Source organism: Epargyreus clarus, unplaced genomic scaffold, assembly GCF_041222505.1.
Source record: "Epargyreus clarus isolate Ecla_fem2 unplaced genomic scaffold, WU_Ecla_fem_2.2 ptg000015l, whole genome shotgun sequence".
Classification (NCBI taxonomy): Eukaryota; Metazoa; Arthropoda; class Insecta; order Lepidoptera; family Hesperiidae; genus Epargyreus; species Epargyreus clarus.
Genome location: NW_027332223.1, coordinates 12,856,617 through 12,884,394, shown reverse-complemented (window position 1 = coordinate 12,884,394; position 27,778 = coordinate 12,856,617). Strand labels below are relative to the sequence as shown.

Sequence of the window (27,778 nt, the reverse complement as noted above, 5' to 3'; positions counted from 1 at the left end):
ACACGACGTGATGTCGAAAGTAATTTACATAAATGCCACACGTCACGAAACGTCAGACGTCAGAATTGAACTTTTCCACATAAAGCTAATTGGTCTGTTTGGATCGGGAGCCTCAAGGACGACCAAAATGAAACGAGCTCGTAATATTACCAAGTCTTAGTGTATTCGGTATCTTTGTATAAAATTCACATAAAAATAACAATGATAGCGGTAGGCGAAATTATATTCGCTATAATTTATAGTAATAATTACTTATGCTTGCAAAATGCCAGCACTTCAATAAAATTGTACTTACAAACTTTAGTGGAATTACACATAAGTTTAACAGCTAGCGAAAGAATCGAGACTGAAAATAAACTAAACATACGATGGAAGTTAAATCTAACATGAGAGCGGCATACAAACGAATACAAATCGGATATACCTGCGAAACTACATTCAGTAGCATTGCGAGCGTATTTCCTGTCGGAAGAAGTTTGCAGTAGTTCCATTTGCGGCCAACTCATTCGTTGCTATATGTAAATCGAACATTTCATCTGCACGCTCCGTCGCGATTCATTCGCTAGCTATGTGCGAGAGAAAGTAACAATATACATAGCATACAGCATACAATATAGCGCGCACAAGTTCTAAACCAGAGTTTCTCAAAGTGGATTACCTCTTGGGGTACGCCAGTTAATCGTAGGATGCTCCTACGCGAGAATTTTTATAATGGCGGCTGCTCAACTAACTCTGAATTGAAATAAATCGAGTTTATAACAAACCCCAATCGCATTAATTAATAGCACATATTTATTATTCCGTGTATTTTCACAATAAAATCCTTATTTATTTTATTCATAGTTGATTTTTAAAGACATGTTGCTTTGAAATTCGAATAGGAGTAAGTGGCATTGTAAGATTGAGAAACCCTGTTTCTAAAACTTAGTCTTTCAGAATTAATTTAGACTGTAAATGTAATTGTTAACAATACATATTAGAACACATACTTTATTTACATAACAATTGAATTAATTGAATTGATAGATCAATTTCAATTAAAAATATTTTTATAGTTAAGTCAAACACGTATTTTGTTTTCAAAGATGACAAGTAAATGAGAGAATCAGTATAAAATTGCAAATTATGTATTCAACTGAGGGATATGCGCTTCATCCCTTGTTTAGAGCTAAGATGGTTTAACTACCCCCGTATCAAAGGCAGAGGGCCTTTACTCAGCACTGTTGTCCTAAGGGACTCTATTACTTGCATAATTAATTGATTGCTTCACATCATTTCATAGAGAGAACTTGTAAACGATACTTATTATTTTATCTTTTAGACTGCTAAAGTTCTTATACTTATTAAGAGTTAGTTCCAATGTTTTGAAAGCTTAGAACAAGTTATTTTAAAATACGTACGATACTTTCTGAAATTAGTACCATTGTCATAAGTTACTTCTCGTAACAAGTAAAAACAGTCGTAGATAATGTATTTTGGTAATTTTTGTACTTTTTTGTGTCGATCACGAATATGACGATCGTACAGCAACAAGAATCGTAAAACAGTTTTCTCTTAATGTATATAGTTATAACACGTTAACAAGACAATATTTCAGATACGCAACATTTTTATATATACAATATAGGAGTAGCAGACGAGCATGCAGTCCACCTGATGGTAAGTGGCTACTGCCGCCCATGGACATCTGTAATCAACCCCAGATAGCATTATATGTTCCTACCTGAGATCGGCTAAAGATGCGCCGCTAACCCTGAGGACTCAGCTGGAACTCCTCAAAAAAGTATGTCTCCCTTACCACACCCTTTAAACCATAACACAGCAGCGCTTAACACTGTTATTGGGCAGAAATAGGTATGGCGGTGGTGCCGCCGAAGTTAAATCACAAGGGGTCCTACCACCTTCCAATATATTTGAAACTAGTAAATTTAGTATCTATTCGGGTTCTAATTGCACACCTATATCAATTTATTGACAAGGACAACAATTCAGTCAACAATGTGTCTAAACATCTAAAGAAAACAAATTCTCAATCACATGAAATAGCTATCCAATATTTACGCTTTAAAAAAACATTTAAGCACCAACTTAATAATACAATTCCACAAAACCACGCAAAATAGATACATAATTAATTATAACACAGCAACAATTTCAAGATTTAATAAACTGTTAAAAATGGAAGCGTTATCATAGTATACTAGCGCAGTTTCTTATCCGCAATTGACATATATCCTCTTAAGTAAGTATTACGCACTAGAATGTGAAGACCACTTGATTCACTGAATAATAACTGAATGAGCTTAAATTTAATATTACAGAAGAGATATTTTATAATAACAATTCCATAAAACTGATTTTGTATTTTTTGTCATGAGACTTTCATCTGCAAGTTTTTAACGCCAACGCTACAAGCAAACTATTCGTTCTGTGAAGGCGCCTATAATTGTCATGTCCGTAGACAGCGCGGCTCGCATCACTTGTGGAGCTACGAGGTCTTTAACTTTTAATGTGAATTCCCGACGGCTCGGAGCAGGCAATGCGCCTCCCATGCAATTCAGCACCCTCGTCCGCCCCGCCACATCTAAAGGTTTCCCTTCCTCACTATTGCCCATAACTTTGCGCACGCACGCGGATTTGCACGCTTCCTTCTCTACTTCGTACAGCTCCCGCGCTGCGACCTCAAATGTTCGCCTCTTATCGACACCTCCTACGGACGCGTTGTTGCCGGGAACTTTCTCTGAAATAGCCTTTGCCGCACCAGCTTTTAATATAGCTGGCAACAAGAGTTCCGCGACCGCGCCTATAGTTCGAGAACGCAAATAGTGCAGGACTTGTTCGGCTTCCCTTGTTCCATCGAAGAGTCTCCGTTGCCGAGCCGCGGGCACTGGCCGAGCTACATTCCACGCTTCCAGCCACGGATTACCCTGTAGAAGCATGCGATCACTTAAAGCCCCGCCACCGTCCGGTTTCCAATCCCGAGGCGAGTACCACTGTACAAAGTCACACAGTTCTGCCCCGGGATTCGCTGCTTTGAACGCCTCCATATCAGAAAGAAGAGGAGCGCTCATCATCCTTGCCCAAAGTTCAGACGCTTTTGCACTTTCAACTTGCTGAGCCATTAACTCTGCATCTTCTTCTAATTGATCTTCGGTTTTCGGCGCCGGGTCCTGTGTATAAAAATAATGATTTCAATATAAGTGCCACTGTTAGAAAAAAACTGAGTAACTTTGTATTTTTATTTTTAAGTTACACATGTCAGTAAAAGTAACAACAAAATATCAAGTCATTATCATAAGTTAAGAGACACTACTAGCTCGAGTCTCTATTTGAAGTGAAATCTGCATACGACAGTTTGTTTTTGTAACGTCTGTCAGACGCCATTGCACTACTGAATCATTCTTCAGCTCTCTCGTCTCATTTTCTCCTTACATGATTATCTCATTGGGGTCGTGTACTAAAAAGTTGATATAACGTGCAATAAATAACTTTGATACCTGTGTACGAGGAATATAGAGTGGTGCTCCATTCTTAAGTGTTGCATTTTCAAGGCGGCTGAGGCGTCCCACAGGGCGATCCCAAGGAAGTTGGTCCTCTGTGGTTTCTTCGTCGGAGCAGTCAAAGAACTCGTCGTCTGAGGAGTTCGCGACCACGCTGCCCTTGCTCTCCAGCGCTCGCTTAATACAGCAGTTGAGGAGTTGCAGCTTTTGGTGTAAAAGACAGGTGCGAGCATTGGGCGCTCCATCTGCCACTCTGTGAACAATATTAATAATTTTTCTACATTTTTATATGTAAGTACGCATAATACCTATAACCCTAGGATTTCTTTAACGATTCCAAGATATTTAAATACGCAACTTTTGTTATATATGCAATTTATATACATATCTTAATTATACATCACAACACTATTACCATTAAAACAAAAAATATGTCTCATTAAATGAGTCGTTAATTTTGTACGAACTCTACACATATGGTAATATAAACAAATTTAGCAAAATTAAGTATTAACGCATTAATAAAAAGAATAAGTATCACGTATAAACAACTCCGTTTTAACTTTCACTTAGAAGGTAATTTTCAAGACAAATACATGACCTCGAAAAGAAAGCAAATAAATCATGAGAAGGCGCAATGGCTAACGCAATATGCGAAACGTTTTCTCTTTCGTATGCAAATTATGACGACTGGAACGGGAACTTAACACCCACGAGCAGAAGCTCCGTGAAAACATACAGCTTAATATGACACGTGAGTAGATCTAATCGGCACACCTGATGCCATCGCCAGCATCCCAAATATTTCTCGTTTTGTGTGCCGCGGCGCGACCTACAATTGGCGCGAGCTAACTTAAACGCGCGAACGCTCTCCGAACCGTTATAATATTGAATTACAAATGTGTAGCGAGACGACCATGAGACGGGCGCCGGCGAAGCAGCTTTTTACGATGCCTAACGACTAATCGGTCGGTGAACCGTTTGTTTACCGGAGTTGGTGCGACTACTGCAGCCGGGTGTAGGTCAGGACGCGATGGTGGGGAACCGCCACGGCGCACAGTCCGCCGCCGACGAGAGCCGCGGGCGCATCCATCGCGCAGACATGGGGCCGCGCCCACAGACCTCAGCTTACGTTTCCTAATCGCCGAACGAAAGTGACCCCTTTCCCGCTGTTGTGACCCAATGATGATAAACTAATTGTGATAAATCGATAATATTGCGTGACAGTGATAGTCGAAAGTGGCCAACTTCAACGGATTTGCAAAGATTTTACCGGGATTTTTCGCGACATGGTAAGTTTTGCAAAATCTCAATCAATTTGTCTTTTGTTCTTTAAACGAGAAGCGGAAGCTTATCGTACCGTACATCGACCAACTTACTTTTTAAAAATAATAATCTTCATAGACCAGCACGATTATAAACACCTTTAATAGGAAAATTAAAAAAATGTTTTTTTTTTATATTTTCACAAGCGACTAGATTACCAAGTAGACTTAAATCCCTACCTAAAGTTGACCGCAGACTCTTTGCTATCCGCTGATAAGTTAGAAAGCCTACTGTTGCCTTAATAAAATAATATAAGCTCCGATAAGGTAACAACGAATTTAATCTTGACGAAATGCAAATAAAATTAATAGAAATAAATTATAGTTAGAACACCACGCCAAATGCCGACTATGAATACTACAAAATATCCGCCATCAAAATGTCTACCGATGAAACGATACACTGTTATAATTGGAATGTAATGACGAAATAGGTACACATATAGATAAGTTCCTAGTAGTCTCGTGACTTAATACTTTGTGTATTCTACCTGTGTCTTTGTCATGTCATCTACCTTAGACCAGAATACGAAAGCGTTTAAGACGAGACATTTTAAGATTGGCGCTGCTACTGGTGTAGTGGATTTTGCTCTTCCCTAACAAATAAGTAACATGAAATCGCAAAAAACGATCAATCTTTTGCCTACTAGACAGGTATATCTTTTCCCGCCTCTCCAAAAGGCACATCTTATACTATAACTATTATACCTAAATCCGAAATTACTTACAGTATTTGTCAAATACTACCGAACAATGACATCAAGCAAACTCTGTACTTATTACTGACTACTGTTATTAACTGCATTATTTCAACTGCAGCTGCACTTAGCGATAAAATAGGGTGTTTATGATTGGTCAAGATCTCGCTCCTAATATGTTTTTTGCCTGTTGATTTACAATGCCGCTATAACGTATTGTTCAAAGAACAGGCCAGTCACCCTGAAGCGGACGTTGCCCGAGCTGAAACTACTGTATTTGAGCTGGTATAGTTCTAGTTTGCTAATACCCTCCATGCCCACGTTCAGCACTATAGGAGTATATGGAAGACATATAGGTATATCTACAAAATAATCTCAATACGTTAAAACATTACTGTAATGAACTTTTGCTATAAATGGAGTAGGTAGATTATACACAAAATGTCGTTTTCAATAATTGGGCAAGTGCAAGTCAATCTCGCTTAGTAATTATCGTATCACCAACTTCTGATCATTTCTTTTATTTTTAATAATTTCTATCATTTTCACAAAACATTTATGCCTTCTGAATAAATGCTTTATGAAAATTTTAACTGTGTACCTATTATGGTTCATTAGATAAATCAAAAAGCTTTATAACATACATGAGATACACTTGTACTATAAATTAATTGAATTATAATATGTTATCTATTTTATTTAAAGAAAACATTAATTTAGACATACCTATTAAAAATATTACAAATTACAATTGTTTAATAAATTATATATAATATCGTATTCATTACTTAACGATGGTCTTTCAGAAAAAAACATGGCGCTTTTTAGCCACTTTAGGCTTAAAAAGCTCAAAGGTTTTTTTTTCAAAATATTAAAAGTACTTATTAACTAATATTAAAAAATCGAATACTAGGAGAAAAATGAAAGTATTTTTGACTAAAAGGTAAACTTAAAAATCAATTCAGCATCAGCATGAGTCAGTTTCCGTTTTAATAACGTCAAACGTCGATTGATAACGAAGAGCGAAAGTTAATTTTATTTTAGACTCGTCATCGATAAATAATTACATCCAACTTGTCATGTACACTAATTGTTACTTTGTAATTATAAGTACGTAATACGTATTTATAAAAGCAACAGGTATTTAAGATCACGATTATATTTACAAATATTGAACGTGTAACATACAGAATTATCTTATATATAAAATTCTCGTGTCACAGTGTTAGTTACCGTACTCCTCCGAAACGGCTTTACCGATTTTCACCAAATTTTATATGCAAGTAGGTCTGAGAATCGGCTACTATCTATTTTTCATACCCCAAGTGATAAGGGTTGTTCACCCTAAACATGTTTTTATTGACAACGCGACGTTTGCCAGCTCAGCTAGTATTTTAATAAAATAGTTTGACATACACGATTCGTGCAGCTGTGTTTCAATAAATACTAATAAGTTAATAAACATTGTATAGAAATTTTGTCTACTACGGCACGCTTCTGGTCTGTAGATGTTAATAAACCCTTAAATCATCAAAAACGAAACAATTTATTACGCATATTTGAAAAATGAACTAACAGAGATATTTTTTGCAAAATTAAAAATATACCTACTATCAAGGTACTACTACCACAACGGTAGGGCAGCAGAGTACAAGAAATCATTACAAGAATGAGGCCACACAAAGCATTCACGACAACATTGCTCGAGAGAACATCAAAAAGTATAATGATCATATCTGTTTTACGCTTTCGTGAAAGTTCATTTGAGGAATCCGCGCCGATAGTATTTACAGCATTCGAAATTTCACGGAAGATGTTTAGAGTGGACAAAAAGCCAACGACGAACTTGAAACAATGGGCAGAGGTAACTGTGCCGTTGATGACTCGACCATGCTTCTAAACCGTGAGACCGCCATTGTACTACACCTGTCTAATTATCTTCGACAGACGCCGGGAACGCAGAGATAACAGCATACGTAGCATCAGCCTATAAACAATGCTCAGGAGTGAATAACTGTCTCAGGAATTCCATTATAGGACTACGAATTCTAATTGAGTCTTGTAGAGGTAGGAAAGTGGCGGCAAAATGTAAAGTTCCTCATAAATCTTACAAAGTGTTAACTAATTAGGTATATTAAAAATAGTACTTATAAAAAATGATCGTTATAGTAGCCCACATTAGTCATAACTTTGTATAATTGCAATTGCCCTACACAGTATATTATTACAATATATTATAGCCAACATCAACAAAAACTCTTTTTAAATAAACAAAAACGTAAACAAAATTGTTTTACATACCGAAGCCACCCTTGTTTCTAACATATTTAGAATAATTTAACTTTGAAACAAGAGTTCCTCGACGTCACTTTGTTAATTCTTCACAAACGCTGAACTCATTTAACTTTATAACACCTGCTGGGAAGCAAGCGTTCATAAACTGTAATTTTAAGTGCTACAGTTTAAGCTGAACATGATTTACAAACGTTACTGTTATATTGATAAGGACAATACCATATTTTCTACCACCTTAACTTCATACTTACATATTTATGTGGTCATTTAACTGTGTAATAAATTCAATATTTAAAATTATATTTTATATCCATACACCTTACTCTTTTGGTAAAGACACGGATGGATTCTATCTATGTCTAAGGTATTACAAAACACATATTTAATTGGCAAGAAATCCAAATTTCAATAAATATAAAGCAAGAGTCATCAATATGACTGTCATGCAAGAACACGCATGACGAAAAATCCTAAAATGTTAGCTAACGTAATGACGTCGACGTCGGTATAATAAATGTATTATTAAGATAACATAAACTTTCACCATTCGCTTCCATCTACACTAATTAAAATTAATATCTCTATACAGTGCCAAAGAAACCTAATTTACCTAATAAGTCGATGATGGAAGAAGAGAATTAGCTTACAATAGGGAAAATAAACGACACGTTAGTTTATTGAACCCGCGGCACAGGTGCGAGGCAAGACGCGCCCGAGGCATTCATCTCCGTCACGTGTGCGAGCCGAGAAGATGGATTGGCGGACATCGACGCGCATTAGCGCTCTAATGCGATTGTCACTTCACTTGTACTGTAAACACTAGGAATTCCTACAAGAAAATGCTTTATAAACTGTGCTCAAGCGTTGAGATAGCTTTGCGATTGCCGATACCCGAGACACTCTAAAGTTTACATGGATGATTCCGGTATAAACATTAGTTAGATATTCACTCTACTAAATACTTGGCAAAGCAATATTTGAACCCTTTAACCTAGTCTTTATAATCTCGTTGAATAGTTTCACGGATTGCGGATGCAATCCGGTTAGAAGGAAACAAGACAAGCTTCGTCGGTGTCCCATCGACACGCCTCGATTTTCCGTTAGCGGTATGTAAGTTTTGAGGTCACGGGTTTACATGTATGTACGTCCCTAACTCATTAACAGTCCATGGGCTTTGGAGTCTATAATATTCTATGAGGTCGGTATAATTATAGTAATCTTGGATGTGTTGATGCCGCGTCGCGCGCCAGTCGGCATCGGGGCCATCACACCTTCCCCTCCTCTTCTTGAAATCATTAACGCATCGCGGCATGCCGATGTTTTTACGCACTATGATTTTCCAAACTAAGAACATCTTTAAGTACCTGTTTCTCTTAACTATTACTCGTTAGACGATATATATAATTTAAGATATTACCACAATCTTATACCTACATTGTTGATATGAAGTAAATGCATAACCATACAAAGAGAATTATGGAATTTTCGGAAAAGGTCATTAGCATGAACATAGGTCATATATTATGAACCATCCAAATCTATGTACACTAATAACGTAGCCTACTCCACTCTAAGATAAATGTATGCTTTTCCATGTACACATGTTCTAAATGTTAAAATCGTCCATTGAAATAGACAGATAAACAAGACCTGAAATGTTTACTGAATATTTGATGAAACTGCCGAAGAAAGCGAATAAAAATGTCTTTAAATTATATTCAAATACATCATAATTATGTTACTTTGAAACTAGCTTTCTTATATATTTGCTAATATGCAAAATACGTTCACAATTCATAGCACATGCATAATTGGGACATGCATTTACATGTTTAGTGCTAATACATGCATTTCGTTCAAGTGCGGAAGTCGGCTCATGAGTTACATGTGCAATGAACGCAACATGTATATTGAGTAAAATTATGTCAAAATATTTATCCGTATTCCGAAACTTTTAATTTTTCTGCAGTAATCGATTGGTCCTCAATTCTTGAAATCTATACTCGTATATCCACGATTTTCGTAAATATTCAACTTATATTTGAAGTTAATAGATGCGCGATTGGATCCGCAGGTATACCACCGCAGGGGTATACCAGAAGCATACTCTGTAAAGTTACTCTCGCGCCCGTGTCAATTAATAATACAACCTACACAAGGCGGAGATCTTATGGAAAATCGTCGGATGTTCTCCAACAAGGCTCAACAACTATCATTTAATGATAGAATCTTTCAATTTGAGTGCCTTCTAAAACAGAAGAGAGAAGAGAACATGTTTGGCCACTATCGCTCAACCGCTCACCTATCTAACTCCCGATTACACCTGACGTTGATTGACTTGATATATCAGTTACAAGATACACACACTGAGGAGATATCCATGCCTCACTCCTAAATTTACACCGGTTTATACCCGGGGCGCAACGTAACGGTCAATTTTGAATTTTGCTGATAGGGTATTAAAATCTGAAGAAGAACAGCAATCTCCCCGATCTCTACAGCGACTTCCGTATCTTTTGTAACCCACAATCATACGTTTCCACAACAAACGTAAAATAAGAGGAAGTTAGTAAATTGCAAACAAATGCGCATCCGAACTATAATGTAGCTATAACAGTTTCCCGTCAAAACAGTCGGAAGGGACTGTGCTGGCATTACGAACACGTAACGAACGCTCTCTAGGATCGAATTGCGGCCATTACCAGCTACCGGTAACCGGTCGTCCGCGTGAATTCCCTGCATTCGTAAAATCGACGCACATTTTTGCTGTTATTTTTATTACGTGCGCACAAATTTCTTATATTAGGTATGTTGTGATGCGCTTGTGTAACCCGTTCTCAGTTGTGATTAAGGCTACTCTTATAAAAACCAAACTTAATTTAAAGCTTAACAACTGTATAAGAAGCTTAATTTTCGCTAAAATAACAAATTCTGATAACTAAATTATACGCTTGACATACGACAGATGTAGTGAGGGTTAAATGCATAATATGTGTAATCTACATATTATATACTTACTACGCAAAATTTTCGCGAAAAAGGAGCATACTTTATATGATTGAGCAAACAACAAATATATTAACTGTTAAATTTCATAAAAAAGTATTTCATACAAGGAATTTCGCAATTCATAAATAAATATCACCCATGACTTAAACATGGCCAGCACTCACCCACTTGCTAATTATAGGGAGTCGCGCTTTCTAAACACGTTCTTGAAATTTTATGCTGACTTTGCGCCCCTTCTCTTTGTCACACAATCGGTTAGGGCACTTTCAATTTAGACGATTTGTCGGACTGCTGCCGTACGACAGACGGACGGGTGTCGTATGACACACAACGGTTATATTTTTCATACAAAATACTATATGGAAGAACGTGTCCCACTTTCGTTAGGAGAACGACAGGATTGAGATTCTCATGTGCCTTTATTTGGATTAAAATATTAATAGTAATACAATCGTTCGTAATGTAACAAGTCGTTCTTCCGATACCTTGCGAGCCGTCTGAGAATTAAGACCATAAAGTACATTTTATTTATATTGTAAAAGTTTATACCCGATATTACAAATACTTTTGTTGTAGATTGTTGGATCTTTTGTTGGGCATTAATAAACCGACAGTAGAGTTGGACGTGTCTTTTTTTCAATCTTTTGAGCAAATCCCCTTTACAGTATACATTCCGATTACTATCCCGTTGTCGTGCGGCACTAATACGAATAAATCGTCTGATTTAAAAGCGCCCTTCTCGTCTATGTGACATGAAATACATAAATAATTTATTTTATAAATATACTCTTTAACATTTTTATATCCGCTACCTACATAATGAATATTTATTCAATATAATTTATGCACACAATTTTCATTACAATTGCTACTAAACCTGATTAAACTTAAGAATATAATTATGAAAATGAAATATATTTTAACTTAATTTATTTGATGAAAGTATTATTGTGCTGTGTAGAAAATAAATATGTATGAACAATTAGTATATTTAATTATTGTAATTTGTCTCACTGCTGGACACTGGTGGCCTCTTAAAGTGAGAGGGCTTAGGCCGTAGTCCACCACGTGAGCTAAGTACGACTTCATACACCTTTATAAGAAAACTAGCTGACCCGGCATACGTTGTGTTGCCATATAAATAAAAAAATGTTAAGGGTGAACAACCCTTATCACTTAAGGGTATGAAAAATAGATAGTAGCCGATTCTCAGACCTACTGATAAGGGTTGTATAGCCGTTTCGGAGGAGTGCGGTAACTAACATTGCAACATGAGAACTTTATATATAAGATATTAAAGAACTCTGAGATATGTTGGTTTGTTGACGATGTTTTCCTTTATTGTTTGAAAAATAATAATTCTTTTCTAATATGCACATAACGTCGAAAAATGAGAAAAGGTCCTGACACATGATCTTTTTGCCCCTAACGGGAGGCCAAGTTTTAAAAACTAGGCTATCACTGCTTATAAACATATAGATATGTACCTAATGTGCTTAATAATAGGACAAGCTATTTTTACCGTAGCCGTAAGCTCTACAATCGCGTAGACCTCGCTACGCTAACGGCATTGCAAAATTATTTTACTGTAAGCTGTTCCAATAGCAATATTGTACTCATCCATATGTATATTCTCATACGCCATCTACTCTAATCTACGTTCATATAAAAATACTTAAAATATTTATAACATTAATAAGTTATGTTCATAATTCAACCAGTACCCTTACCATGAGTTTTTACGTTTTGACAAATATGTCTGTTTTGGTATTTGTTTACGTACTGGCCCATACAATTTCCTAGTTCTGATACAATCCGCTAGGGGCGCTGATTGGAATTTGTATGGGCAAATACGTAAACAAATACCAAAACAGTCATATTTGCCGAAACGTGAAAACTCCTGGTAAGGGTACTGTATACAGGTCTGTGCTTATGTCCCACTGTTGGACATAGGTCGCTGCTCTGCAATTAGTGCAGCCTGAAGCGTAACTTACTCCACCATGCTACTATTGCGGATTGTTACAGAATAGTACATTCTAATGGGTCATTTTGCAAGTAAACATTTAAATATTTATCTACAAACTGTTACATCAGCGGTTTCAGCATAACATGAAGACGATGATAATCAAAGAAGCATCGTCGAACGTTGTAATTTGTGTAATTGCAAAAAAGCGCAGCATTGTGAAGATTTTATCTCGCAACACTGTTGGCAAAGTCTGCGAGAGCACAAAGCTTTGGCAGTAATTCTAGAGTGCTTCGTTTAATAATGAAAGGCCCTCTGAGCGTTCCTTCATCCGAAATTAAGAGACTCGTGAAGCACTCTCACTCACCGCTCTAGAGCTGATGCAAAATGGGTTAATTGCAACGAATATTGGAAATTTTACACCACCGAGACCTTTGACAAATTTTAATTTCTAATTACAATCATTTAAAGTCATAATATTTAAAACGATTTATCGATCCCGGAAACCATAGAAATTCCATTTTAGTCATCAACTAACTGAGAAAAATTTACATATTATTTTCGATATAACGGTTTTCTAAGAATATTGGTGATGTTTTTCACTATAATTACTATAAGGTTCCTTTTAGTGACTGATGACCGTTATTAATAAACATTATAACCAATGTTTGCCTATGAAAGATCTTAATTCGACAAATTCTAGTTCGCAGAAATTGATAAACACCGATCTTTGATACGCAAAACATTCCGTACATTTATTTATCAATAACGATAAACAATTATAACGATATAACGATATAATTATATCGATATACGATAAATATTTATAATAACGATTTAAGTGACATAAGGTTTCCACGTTTCATGAGTGAACTAATCTGAATGTGATTGGAATTCAGCAAGTCTAATTACATTCATTCTACCTAATGTAAGAATGACGTGACGAATCGTGAACGGAATGAGAGTGAATAAAGTGGGGATAGGCCCTACGGCACAAGCCGGGTCACGTTCCACCGATGTCGCCAGAACGTAACGGAGTTCTAATAATATCGTGCCATTCATCTCCGTTACTAGTCACTAGTTCACTCGGAACTTTTACCAATATTGAAAAGTTGAACAACTCTGCAAAATAAGAATACTGTTAAGTTTACGTTGTTGTGTTTAGAATTATAACTTTTAAAATACTTTAATAATATAAAATAATTTAAAGATTATATTATCGACGTGCTAATCTTTTTAATTTAGATAACTACAATCCCGACCGAAATCGAATTGGTGATCAAAATCAAAATCCAACTGGTGAAAAAATATAAGTTACATCACAAGTTCACAAGCACAAAAAATTGTGACGCGGACCTTAAGATATTTCAGTACTTCCCGTAACAATTACAGAAAGGGATTAAGACCTGGAGACGACCACCGATGGATAGATTATTTCGTGATTGTTCCGTGCGGAATCATTGCAATTAAAATATGCGCATACAAAGTCTCGGGAACCAGCTAGTCTTAAATAAATCTAGCGTTAAAATACCAACTTTTAGAAGTTATTATTCATGAAACATACAGGTTGTTTATTAATCGTCAACTATGTATATTTTACGGAGCATAATATCCTCTGTTTTCCCGATCGTCTCGAACATTTCCGGAGATTTGTCCGGAGATTGCGTATCTCTGAAGTTGCAAAGGTTGTGATTCTTGACACGATAGCATTATTTTACATATTGTAGAGTCAGGACTCGCAAAGCTACGGTAAGATTACCTACATACAAAGTGACTAAATGTTTTTTACATTTGAAAAGTAGAAAGCAAATATTGAACTACAAAATGAAGTTTTCGTTCTATTGTTTACATAATCACATGTTCTGCCAGAATTCGAACTTAGAATCTTCTGATCATCACAATATAAATAAGCTGTGTCGGTCTTTTTTTTTTTTTTTGTCGAGGGGGAAACCTTCAAAAGGTACCCGACAACGTGGGAGCGACGCCGAGTTATGTGGGATTTTTACCGCACTAAAACCCCCCCGGTGGCCGTCCTCTGCGCTGCGTTGAGGGCTCCGGGATCTCCAAAGGAACGCAACCGGAGTCCTCTTAGCGCGTTGCCCCGTCGGGCTCCGCCCAGGTGAGCTTGACGCTCGCCACACCATCTGGCGTATACGACGGTATGCGACCACACATACCGTCGTCCTTCCCGGGGCCGCTGGCCGGGCGGTTCGAGCTCCCACTCTTGCCGCCCGCAACCCCGGAAGCCCCCTTTTAGTCGCCTCTTACGACAGGCAGGAGATACCGTAGCCCTATTCTAGTCCCGGAACTACAGGGACAAAGCTGTGTCGGTCTACCCGCCTATAACTATAAAGGCCTGTGATAGTCATTGTTCACAAGTCGATCCAGTAATAATATCAGAACTTTGCTTTGACTCGTGTATCCCGTAATGCAAGATCACAAGCGAAATTACATCTGATTTATCGTAAAGATTTTAGTCGTATAACCGTATCCATTCATAGTATTACTATGCACTAATCAACATCATAACAGGCAATAAATATACCTAACTCGAAAAATCTTAAAAGTCGAGAAGCAATTTACAGGAACTCGTATACTTTTGTTTCTGACACAATAAATTACACGAGTGTCGTGGGATAACAATGGAAATTAATTTTCCAAAAATAGCAAAATGAAATAACTTCTGGAGGGCTTACAATGACAAAGTTTTAATGCTCTCATAATTAATTTTAGTCATCCTGGAGCTTATTAAAGACTTCCGAGTGGTATTAATGTAAATAATTAAATATTTTAAAGGGGAAATTTCTTTTTCGTTGCAAGAGAATGTAGAATGTTTTAGGGGCTAATACTCGACAGCCTACGGAGACCGTCGCTAGCGACCGCCAGCCACCGGCTGATGGCTGACCATCATCGCCTATCGTCCGCAACAATCGACCGACCACAACTACAAACGTCAAATGGCGATAGCCGCAAATCGTCGCCAACACATATTGTCGCTTGTGTGTCACCCACCGTATTTGTTTTGTACCCAAGGTCTGTGTCACCTTACTTCCTCATCAACAAAACATAAAAAATTCTTAATAAGAGAAAACTTAATTCATCTTTGCATTATTCCCCTTTCACACAAGATCAAGTATAATAGTGAGTCAATTTATTCAGGTATTATGTCGAGCGTTGTTTTGGTATTATCCCGCTACATAATTTGCTGAACGTGCGCTGACTGCCTGGCGTCGCGACGCTGCAAGCATGCTGATCGGCACGGTTATAACGTCACGTTGGTGTCAATAAATTAAATGTAATATAAATAATCCACGTCGACGTCAATAAATTAAACGTTATATAAATAATGTATTATGCTTGTCAAATAAGAAATGTATTGTACACACCTTATCATTCATGGAAATTAATTTGCTACAGATTGTAGGAATTGTAGGATTGTAGGAAACAAAAGATTAGCATCCCATCCAATCCTGACATGCATAATATTTAAATAGGTCATAAAGTTACTAAATGCATATCGTCTGCAACAATCGACCGACTATAATTATAGACGTCGAATGGCGACAGCCGAAAATCGTCGTCAACACAAACTGTACCTTGTGTGTCACCTCACTTACTTCCCCATCAACAAAACGTATAAAAATTCTTAATAACAAAAGAAAATGAAATTCATCTTTGCATTATTCACCCTGTCACACAAAGATCAAGTATAATAGTGGGTCAATTTATTCAGGTATTATGTCGAGCGTTGTTTTGGAATTATCCCGCTACGTTATTTAATGAACGTGCGCTGACTGCCTGGCGTCGCGACGCTACCAGCATGCTGATCGGCACGGTCGCAATCGCAACGTCACGTCGACGTCAATAAATTAAACATTATATAAACAATCTAGTATGGAGGGCAAATAAGAAATGTGTTGAATACATAGCGTGTACTATCATTTATGGGAATTTATCATATGATAGGAATCAGCATTGCATGAAAAAGATAAGAATAAATCCCATCCAATCCCGGCCATAGATTAGTCATGATTACTCACTCCTAACAAGAAAATGTAACCAGTTTTGACAATTGAAATTGTCGCTGTCATCTATTTTCGTGTTTGAAAAATATTTAAAAAATGTAGTTTTTAGATAATTTACGAATGAAACGATATTTCTCCGCACTTTTTCTTCGATTTCATGTTTTTGCACCCCGTAACTGAGATATCTATACTTATCTATGATCCCGGCATGCATTATATTAAAATAGGTCATCAAGTAAGTAAAGCTCCAAATACTACAGAATAAAACCGTTGGACAAAACATAAACAACAGAAGTCATTAGGTATAGATAAGACACTAACATATGAAATAACACACACCCTATTCAGGACTTTCTTATAAAATGTTATTAACCTAGTTTTCGTTCAACGAACTTTCAAAATTTATTTATTAAGAAATTAAAGGAATATTGGAAGAAGCTGATACTAAAAAAATATTTGAGGATTACTCCGTAGTGTAGAGTAAACTTATTTTTACTAGAACTGCTAAATTCTATGTTTTCAACTGGATAACTACAGTACAAAAAAAAAAACAAAAAAGGCTTTTAATGTAGAGCAGGATAATGGCTTAGTAATAGGATTATTGGTTGTAAAAAATCACCGTTACATTTTTGATGAAATATAAATTTGTAAAATAGTTTTGACATATTATCATTTACAACGAAATATTCTCATGTTGATTCCCAATCGATTCTGCAATAACATATTGCAAAAAACCGTGAAGTAACAAATAGCATTTACCTATCACTTAATTCAGATTTTAGCAATGTTAAATGTTTACATAATTTTACATTTTGCATGGTTAAACAAATTGGTATTTCTCATAAGATTGTTGGGCAATTGTTTTCTATAATATCATGCTGATCGTATTAAACATCTCATGATTTCATTTATATTTAAGTATGTTATTATTATTCGAAATTATAATCCGTGTTTTCAGTAACATTACTAGGAACTTCAATACTGTAAACACTGACATTAATCGATACACAATGATTATACAGTGCATAATACATACGTAGTTTGTTCGAGATGTGTTTTGTTAATGTATCAACAGATGTCGCTAGTAGTTCTCTGAATCGCGCTCTCGACTTGTCGTTGGAAGAACTATAAGATCTCAATGCGTTAATATGAATGTCGATCTTTCCACAAGGTTCAACGGGGAATGATGATCGGGTAAATCATGCGTCTGCGTGATGTCCGCTACCCATTGTTACGCTTTAGCGGGCTAAAATCCATCTGACCCCTACTTTTTGAAAGATCTTTTAAATTTAATTGAAAATTTTAAAATTTAAATTTTAAATTCTTTTAATTTTTTTTTAATTTTAAAAATTTTAAGAACATGTTTGGCAAAATTTTTTTTAATGTAAATTATGTAATAATTAATAATAATTGATAAAATATTTGTTAAAAAAATATTTTATAAAATGATTAGACAATAGATGTTATAATATAGTGTGATAATTAAATTTAATTTGGCCTGATAATGATAAGAATCGGTAAATACTTCTTGATAACATTTTTGTATGTAATATTTTTTTGTTTTAATCATTTAGCAAAGCTACGTTCTTATTGCTTTACATTATAATTAGCGTTCCCAATTTATTATGAGCACTTATAAAAACTGAAATTTCGCATGAATTCACTATCTAAATATAAACAACAACTACTCGTGAACTATCACGTTGTAGAACAAAGCAATAATGAAAGTAACGTGAATACCATTTTGAACACGTATTTGCATCTGAAGTTAGGTAAAGGCCAAGCGAAAGTGAATCGGTCACCATCTCACCATCTCATACTATTCGTAACACCGTCACACCGGCTTAGAGTACCGTTACCGGCTAAAACCGGGCCGCACAGATATGTAGGCTAGTGTTACTGTGTTTTGAGCCGCAAAACAACGCCTTGATAAGCACGACCGTGCCCAAAGTTTATACGTATCGAGGTTAACAGCGTTTTTGGGCATTTTAAGTAAATGGCAATCAAATATACAGTAGCGTTTAAGAAAAGACTCATAACTTTTATAAGCTTTTATTTCACTCGTCTTCTGGGTTCGTATTATGTGATGGTCAAATATTGCAATTGAATATTAAATCAATAAACTTTGGCGGTGATAGCCTAGTGGTTAAGAAACGCGGCCTCTCGATCGAGGGGTCCGAGGTTCAAATCCCAGGCACGCACCTCTGATTTTCAAATTTATGTGCGTATTAGAAATTAATTATCACTTGCTTAAACGGTGAAGGAAAACATCGTGAGGAAACCTGCATACCTGAGAGATAAAAATCTTAAAGGTATGTGAAGTCTACCAATACGCACTTGGCCAGCGCGGTAGACTATGGCCTAATCCTTCTCATTCTGAGAGGAGACCTGTGCCCAGCAGTGGGACAGTAATGGGTTGATGATGAAACTTTAACTTCGACACAAAGGATTAAGTTGAGATTTTACACATAAGTTTGGTTTGTGATTTTAAATCCCATATGAGCCCTAAAATGAGAGAATAGAGCTATTATTTTTATGCACCCATATCTCGATATGGGTATCAAATCAAAGGATTTGCTTATAAGTAAACTCTTTCAAATGTGGAAAAAGCTTGTTTTTAAAAACCTTATTTAAAGTTCTATCAACGCGTTACGGCCCTACGTTGGGTGGGTTTACACAAGATATTTTTTACAGCATTGATTTAGCAATTGGTAATTAATTCTCAATGCTTGGAAATAATAACAATTCGTCGAATTTTACATTGATTAGTTTTACACACTAAAATCTACAAATTCACATGTTGCTCACAACGCGAAGGAAAACGTAAATAAACGAATATGTTTTCAAGTGTAATGTAAGTGTAGGTAGTAGGCAGCAAAGTCCTCGTCATTCGATACTGTAAACACGACGAGCGAATCGAATCATCGTTTATATTCGGGCATACGCAAATATTTGCCGACGACACATGGGTTATTGGGCACGAATTTCGGTCACAGGTCCGATACACCAATATCCAAAAGTAAATTACATTTTCAGCACGGCGTCTAGGTATAAGATTAAACAAAGGGAGCTGATGTGGAACTCGAACACGTTATACATGTAGGCTAGCGCCCGTTAGTAGCGAAAATTAATCTTGTTATAATGTACCTATGTACTTCGTTTATGAAATTTGAATGATTAGGCAACTGTCGCTCTTCTTATGTTTCAGGATTAATTACTTTGTTATCTGAATAGGTTTTTAGCAGATCACATCTTATGTAATTTCATAAAATTATTATTATTTTTTACATTCTGCAGTAAGCAATGTATATCTACCTAATCCGAATATACCGAATATCGCATATATTCTAACAAATTGACAAACGTTAAAAGAGTTATTGACAAACTTTCAACGAGATCATCCAGTTCAAAAAACAATTCAATTTTTTTATATAAAACAAGACTTTATTTATACAAACCTATTCCCAACCAAAACCTATTGTGTTATAACCCAAATATTGGGTTCTGTGTTTATTGTTGAAATTACTTTAGCGAATCCAAAGTCCCAAAACGTTTCTTTATACAATAGTCTATCATAAAAAAATTACTAACTAACAACGGTTTTGCCTACCGATGATAAATACGATTTTTAATAGCGAGCGCATCTTGAAAAGCGTCATATAAATAAATAAACCTTACGATACTCTTCAAAACTGAATACTAACAGCGTGAACAGCGATACGGAGAACCTCTAATTAAACCTCATTCCTCCACGAGTCAAAAAAAATAATCACGTAACAAAAAGTTCCAACTACGGATTTTTGTAAAACTTACATTGATACCACGGTTCGCTACACAATAGAGACGTAGTAACAATTAATTGATCGCACGTGCAGGGAAAGCCGAGTTTTCCGGGCTAGTAGCTCGCGGCGACCAACTGCACTTCTCTCCGCAACGGTCCGTGCACCGCTTGATTGCTGCATGCAGCCTCGATACACGCACCGCGAGCTCTCCAGCATAATGTCATGCTTACACTTATGCCGTAGATTGATTTGTTATTAAAACGGGCAACGATTGACTGGCTATAGTGAAATACCTTGGTTCACCGATAAAGTTTCTGTCAAGGCTTAATTATGCCGGTTGAATTTATGACTTATTTTCTAATGAAATCGTCTATTGTCTACTTGCAGTTCCTCTCTTCATTATACTTCTGTTCTTCTGTTTCAAATTCAAGTTTCAAGCTAACATAATAAAACACTTCATAACGTCATACGCTCGTCATTATTTCATGTTATTACACACGATGAAACAATGAACAAGTTTAAAGACGAATTGTTTTCCGTTTCAGGGTTCCAACATCTATCTCCGATGGTGGCTGTCCTCAGTGCTTCTCATGACGGGATTTCGATTGACGCACGGACAGTGCCCGTGGAAAGATGCCCCTGCGCTACAAACGACGTGCGTATGCGCCTTCAATTTAGCCAGAGAACTATCTGTACAATGTGATCAGGTACGTAATCATATTAATGCTCCAATGTAACTTTGAAAATATATTCAAATAAAATCAGTACGAGTATTTTACTTTTTTTCAATTACAGGTGGATTTTCCAACACTTTTGGCTGCTCTGAATTCAAATGCACGCAAAATAATAATAGATCTACTATACATAAATAACTCTACCATTAGAGTCCTCGGCGATGACATTTTTGCAAACGTTGCAATAAGGAACCTTCAGATTTCTGGATGTAAAATGAAAAAAATAGAAAACGATGCATTTAAAGGGCAAGGAGCATATTTGAAAAATTTAAATCTACAAGATAACGAATTAGTGGAAGTACCGGTTAACGCTTTAAGAGTTCTGACAAGCTTATCTTTACTGGACATATCTAAAAATCGGATCAATCATATAGACAATAATGCATTTAGTGCTCTCCAAGAACTAACAACTCTAAAACTATCGGACAATAATGTTACTTTAGCCAGTCAAGCACTGTCGGGGCTTGAAAATTCTCTTAAAAATCTTAATCTAAAAGGCACGAAGCAAAAAATTGTCCCAGAATGTATACGAGGCCTCAGAAGTCTTGCGTTTCTAGATCTTTCGCAAAATAGCATTCGAGAATTACCTGGAGCTGATGGAAGTCGTACTTTTGAAGGATTGGATTCATTAACGGCTTTGAATTTAGAAAGAAACTTGTTAGTAAATTTGAGGCAAGACGCGTTTATTGGAATTAAAAGCACACTCAGCTCTTTGAGTCTTTTAAACAATCTATTGCCAGAATTCCCAACTGCAGCTATTGGAACACTGACAGAATTAAGGGTATTGGATATAGGATTCAACTTATTAAACAAATTACCATCTGATGCTTTCCTCAAAAATCCGTCGATTACCTTATTAGCGCTAGATGGAAACCCATTGCCGACGGTTCCAGAAAAAGCATTAGCTCACCTTAACCACACGCTCAGAGGACTGAGCCTAGGTGGTCGATTCCTAAATTGTGATTGTCGCTTACGCTGGATTATTGAATGGATTCGAAACGGCGAACTACAAGTCACTTCTCGAGAGAGAAATCCACAATTTTGCGGCAATCCTCCACACTTTCGTGAACGTGGTTTTTATAGTTTCGAGCCCAATGAACTTGTTTGTGAACATGAAAATACAATAACACCGGAACAAATATCGACCACAGTAAAGGTAACCAGTGAAGCTAATTCAATAATAACAACGACAATTTCATCTTCGACTTCACCTATGACAACTACTAACAGTTCCATTTCATCTTCAACGACATCCATATTATCGAGTAGTGAAATAACAACGAAACCTACCATTTCATCAACAGTAAGCACAACTAGTGACCGCCCGAGTAGAGTGCCGTCTGTTCGCCCAGCTGCACCGACTTGGCGACATGCCTCTCAACAAAGACCCCCTTTGGTGATGAATTTTCCTCAGAAATCCAAAATAGATGATACCAACGAAGTTATTGTTAAAAATGCGTACAGACAAGATAATTCGGTAATCATTCAGTGGGATTCAGATGTAGCAAATATACTCGGATTTAGAGTAGTTTATAGACTATTCGGAGATAAAACTTTCAAACAAGGGCCACCATTAGAAGCCAGTGAACGGGAGTTCAAAATAAAAAATGTTCCATCTCAGGTAATTATTAAATTTTGTACCATTATTTGATTTTTTATCGTAATATCGTTATTTTATTCATATTTTGTATAAATTGCAGGAATGTATCGTTGTCTGCGTAATCTCCTTGGAAGAGGTTCATGTTAGCCCAGAGACGGTGCCATATTCCCAATGCAGAGAAGTACGCACAGTATCTGCCGCGGCATCCAACATGGACAAGATCACTATTGCAGCAAGTGCCGCAATTTGTGGCACAATTGTAGTAGCAGTATTAATTTTCGCTGCAGCATCACGACGACGTTCACGCACTGTACATCGGTTGCATACGCAAGCCACAGAAAAAATGCCAAATCCTTGTTGTGGAGGACTTACAGGAACCCCTAGTCCGAGCGGTCCTCTATCATCACTAGCGACCCTCGGAGCTTTTGGAAAACAGCGGGAATGGGATCAAGTATCAGCGTACAGTGCTAGGTCGATTCCACGTGCTCGTACTTACAATGAACCAACAGCAACGGAGCCCTTACCAGGCCGCCCGGGTCGTGCACGCTCTCTTGCTGACGGACAGTCTCAACATAGTTATTCACATTCTGGCCGGTATGGTCCTCCTGGATATCCAGGAAGTTTGATGGGATCGCGAACCGGTAAGTGAATTAATATAAACTTGACTAATGTTTGTCGATAATAATTGATAAGACCAATGTCGCTTTTATGTACTTATCACTGGAATTGTTGCCCATGTAATAACAGAATCATTGTACCCTTAAGACATTGTTTATATTCGAAATAATATCATTAAAATAATGTAAATATTAGAATACGTGTACGAGTACATACTCTGAAACAAGATAAATTTAATATTAGAAATGGGAAGCTATCTTTTCCTTAACTTGTCCACAAATATGTTTCATGTTTTTTAGATCTTCGACAATCTCGTCAGTCCTTAGGAGCAGCGTCGGAAAGAGCGTCCCGTCTATCTCTTAGCGGCGCGGCGGGCGGGGCGACAGGGGGCACCGCCGGGTCTAGGAGAAGACCACGGTCGCGCTCGAGGCCCGCCAGCCGGTACAGCGTCGGCTCCCTCGGCTTGGGTTACTGCGATACATCCGACAACTGGACCGACCACGACATGGACATCTACATGGCCCGAAACGCGACCGCCAGAGGTGGCTTGGTGCCTTTATAGCGCGCAAAGGGCTCGGCGTTGAAAGGAACGACGTCGCGCGGGCGCTGCTCGCCGTCGCGGAGAGCCGCCAGAGCCTGCACCTCGTGGTGCGCGCGTGACCCCCGCCCTCACCGCCGGCGCGCACATCGACACCGCGGAACGCATCACAAGTGCCAAACGGACTAAACAGGACAGTTGACGAAACTCGTGATTCAGAGAGACCTCATTCGACGAACTCTTAAAGTTATGTCTATAGCTTAGCTGAGTTTAGTTGTTGCTGTAAATATGACAATTTGAAATTACTACGAGAATGTAATGCTCAGAGATTTTACAGTTATGTTGTGTTTTGATGTAGGTAATATTAGTTTTGTAAGTAGGAACTTCTTTAAACCCGATCGCATTTTATTTTTTAGCATATTTACAATATAATATTATACGGTCCTAGGAGAAAAAGCTTTATAGTGCACGAAATTATTGCAGCAATGTACTAGTATATAATCTAATGTACTAAACTTTAAACACTTTGAAAAACATATTTATATCACGGCGTGCGTAAATTGACGTTTTACGCACGCTTCGCGTGCGCAAAACCCCCATTTCCGACCCCGTAATATAAAATTTTATACAACACGCGGACGAAAAATGTTTTTCTGACTCGTGTGATTGCAGTCCTCGCCTGCGGCTCGGCCTGCAAACTCACACTTGTCAGAAAAAAATTTTTCGTCCTCGTATCGTAATGTACTATTATATCACGGCGTGCGTAAATGGACGTTTTACGCACGCTTCGCGTGCGCAAATCCCCCATTTCCGACCCCGTAATATAAAATTTTATACAACACGCGGACGAAAAATGTTTTTCTGACTCGTGTGATTGCAGTCCTCGCCTGCGGCTCGGCCTGCAAACTCACACTTGTCAGAAAAAAATTTCGTCCTCGTATTGTAATGTACTATTGCTAGTCACAGCAATCTACGCACAGACTCATTTAACAAAGATATTATTGTTGTTCCACTATTAACAGTTCCCAATAACATACCTATTACGAATATTATGATGTAGAGATATTTCATGTTTAATAGGTATTCATGATAGCATTAACCTACCTGCTTTGTTATCAAAATATTGGATATTGTATTTATTCCATATATTAAATCATAGATTACATTGTAAAGTATTTCTAAGCTGTAAATATTAGAATTATGATTTAATGGGTTTTAAGTTATAATTAAATAAAAATATAATTTTATTATTGAAATAGCGCGATCCAAATGGTGCTACATAACTTTTGAGTATTTTAAATAAGATGTAAATAAAAATGTTATAAACTTATAGGTAACTTATAATAATATAAATTAAATCCACTATGGGCTCTATGTTGGGCCATGCTCGGTGTACACTTTGTGAGTAGAGGAGGCATTTGTCCTCATCTATTGGGCTGTACCTTTATTTTATAATAAATTGGTAAACACTACATGTTTTTTAATATTCTCTGTTGAGATACAAAGATGGCATTACAATAAATCTAATATTAAAGTAATCACAGTCTCATAGTATGGTTAGATACAAAATAATTAAACTGTTGTTTTGAGCTGTTTATTGGAGCACTATGCAGAATGTATTAGACCTATATTTATGAAACTTTATGTGCTTAGAAAGTAAGACTTAAATTCTGGCAAATATATTTTTTATGTTGATGATAGAACAACAATTTTAAAGTAGATGTAGATGTCGTAAATGTACACTCTTGATGTAGATGCCAAAGTCAAGAACATTTACTTTATAAAATATCTTACCAAAAAAATGATTTGTCTAAACCTACCAATCATAGAAACACTCACCCAGGCACAAGAATACGGTGTTCCCATCGGTACTGCAGTTCTTGGGCGAACTCGTACCAGAAATGCGCGAGGTAGGGCAACCCGCCCGCGTCGTTCAAACGTGCTGACGTCACTGACAGTCGCCACACCAGACCATCTTCAGGGCTTGCTGTTACGTAGCTACATAACTTGGGTTCACTGCTATCATTCTGAAACAGTGAAAATAAATATTACCATAATTTTTAAAAGAGCTTAATAATTAAATTAAGTTAAAAAGTATATAAAAATTTCAATAATTAAATTGGATTAGTAATCCAATTCGTAGATCGCATTTATTTATTTTAATAATTTTAAATGGTAAATTCTTTCAAAAGAAGACATATTATAATTTTTTTTTTAAAGTATTGCTCATTGTTTATTTAGTGAAAAAGTTAACTTTTTTATACAATTAATCTATTATTTTCGTCTTATTAGTTTTATGTGTTATAATATATTGGTATATTTACTGACTATATTTTTAGATAAAAATTAAACATTGAAACTTACTTGTTTAATGTCCACATCCAAATGCTTAGGGTAAGGATAGGCATTATCCTCCACAGCATCAGGAAACACGTAATACAACAATGGCATTAACAAGTCGTCAGTAATAGGCCCTTTGAACTCCAAGATGTTGGTACCTTGACCCATAGCGGCTTTAACCAACTTAGATATTGTTATTGGCGCTTCGGTTATTTTGTGCAAAGGATTGACTAGCCCAAGACTCCTACTGAGACCAAGGACATCCATCAATAAGTTTCTGTTATCAAGCAAACTCATCACTTTACCGATTATATCAGTAAGCTGGTAATTTATATTATTCTTCATCTTGATAGTTATGGTCCAGGTTGGAGCCATAATGGGGTCGATATCAGAGAAGGTTGAGGTCTCCACAATGGTACTTTCTCGAAACTGGGGCCATATTGCATTTAATAATGCACTATGTATGGGATTGCTTTCAGAACCAAATGGAAGTTCTGTCAACTTTTTAACATCAAAGCCATCAATGGACAAAAATTCATTAGACAATGCTCTCTGCCTCCATGCATAGTTTTCTGAATCTTTTAGCTCATAGGAGAACTTGGCTGATACTACGACGGCATCTAATGCTACTGGTGACGCAATCTTAGATTTAAACAAACTGACAAGGCCACTGAGGTGAGAGCACTGGTTCGATATCCGCTTCAGATGTATTGTATCAAAACTAGTCTTAAATTCATTGTCTTCGAAGAAACCTAGATATGTTTGCTGCCAGTGTTCGCGGATCTTAACAAATATGGGAACTCCACAGTCAACATTACCAAATGCAATATTTACAGAACTCATGATCAATTTTATCATACTACCATCCACGAGAGGAGAGCTGGGATACAGCATTAGGTACCGTTTTAGACCAAACCAACTTGATACAGGATGAGGACTCCCGTCGCTATCGTCTATGAAATTTGTTGTGGCGTCCCAAAGACCATTCTGCAGTTCAGTTAATAAGGACGTTTCGGACTGCTCTGAATCGTCTGCATTTTTAGAGACTTCTAAAGTATGATAGGACAACGTAAAAGTTACACCTTGTACTTTAAGTTCCTCAGATTTAGTGAGCCATTTCTTTGTGTATCTCGCTGGGCGCTTCGTTAATTTGAATTTGCTTAAGTGCCAGTCGTTCAATACCTCCTCCAACCTCGCTATAAACACTTCCCACTCTGAAGCGGTCGTGAAATCTTGATGGTAAATATCGTACTCATCTATTTCCTCGTTCATTTTCAGACATTAGTTATTTTGTTGTTCTAATTTAACAATGATGGAACAGCTGTTGTTATCAATGACAGTGACGTTTAAT

General features: G+C 36.9%; 2 protein-coding genes across 3 annotated transcripts; one reads left to right on the top strand and one right to left on the bottom strand.

Annotated features, from left to right (window-relative positions):
* Window positions 1-141: 141 nt before the first annotated feature.
* Window positions 142-27,778, bottom strand: Rab3GAP1 (RAB3 GTPase activating protein subunit 1). The gene is made up of 4 exons (XM_073080910.1): window positions 26,452-27,778; window positions 25,927-26,114; window positions 3,498-3,753; window positions 142-3,170 (listed from the first exon to the last, which is right to left on the bottom strand). Exons 1-4 carry the CDS (start codon window positions 27,697-27,699, stop codon window positions 2,409-2,411), a joined length of 2,454 nt encoding a protein of 817 aa, XP_072937011.1. The 5' UTR covers window positions 27,700-27,778; the 3' UTR covers window positions 142-2,408.
* Window positions 4,549-24,622, top strand: haf (leucine-rich repeat and fibronectin type-III domain-containing protein hattifattener). Of its 2 annotated transcripts, none has more exons than XM_073080907.1 (5): window positions 4,549-4,792; window positions 21,143-21,304; window positions 21,393-22,952; window positions 23,032-23,572; window positions 23,849-24,622. In XM_073080907.1, exons 1-5 carry the CDS (start codon window positions 4,790-4,792, stop codon window positions 24,109-24,111), a joined length of 2,529 nt encoding a protein of 842 aa, XP_072937008.1. In that variant the 5' UTR covers window positions 4,549-4,789; the 3' UTR covers window positions 24,112-24,622. The 2 variants fall into 2 exon arrangements, with proteins under 2 accessions (XP_072937008.1, XP_072937010.1); XM_073080909.1 differs by having other exon boundaries at window positions 23,869-24,000.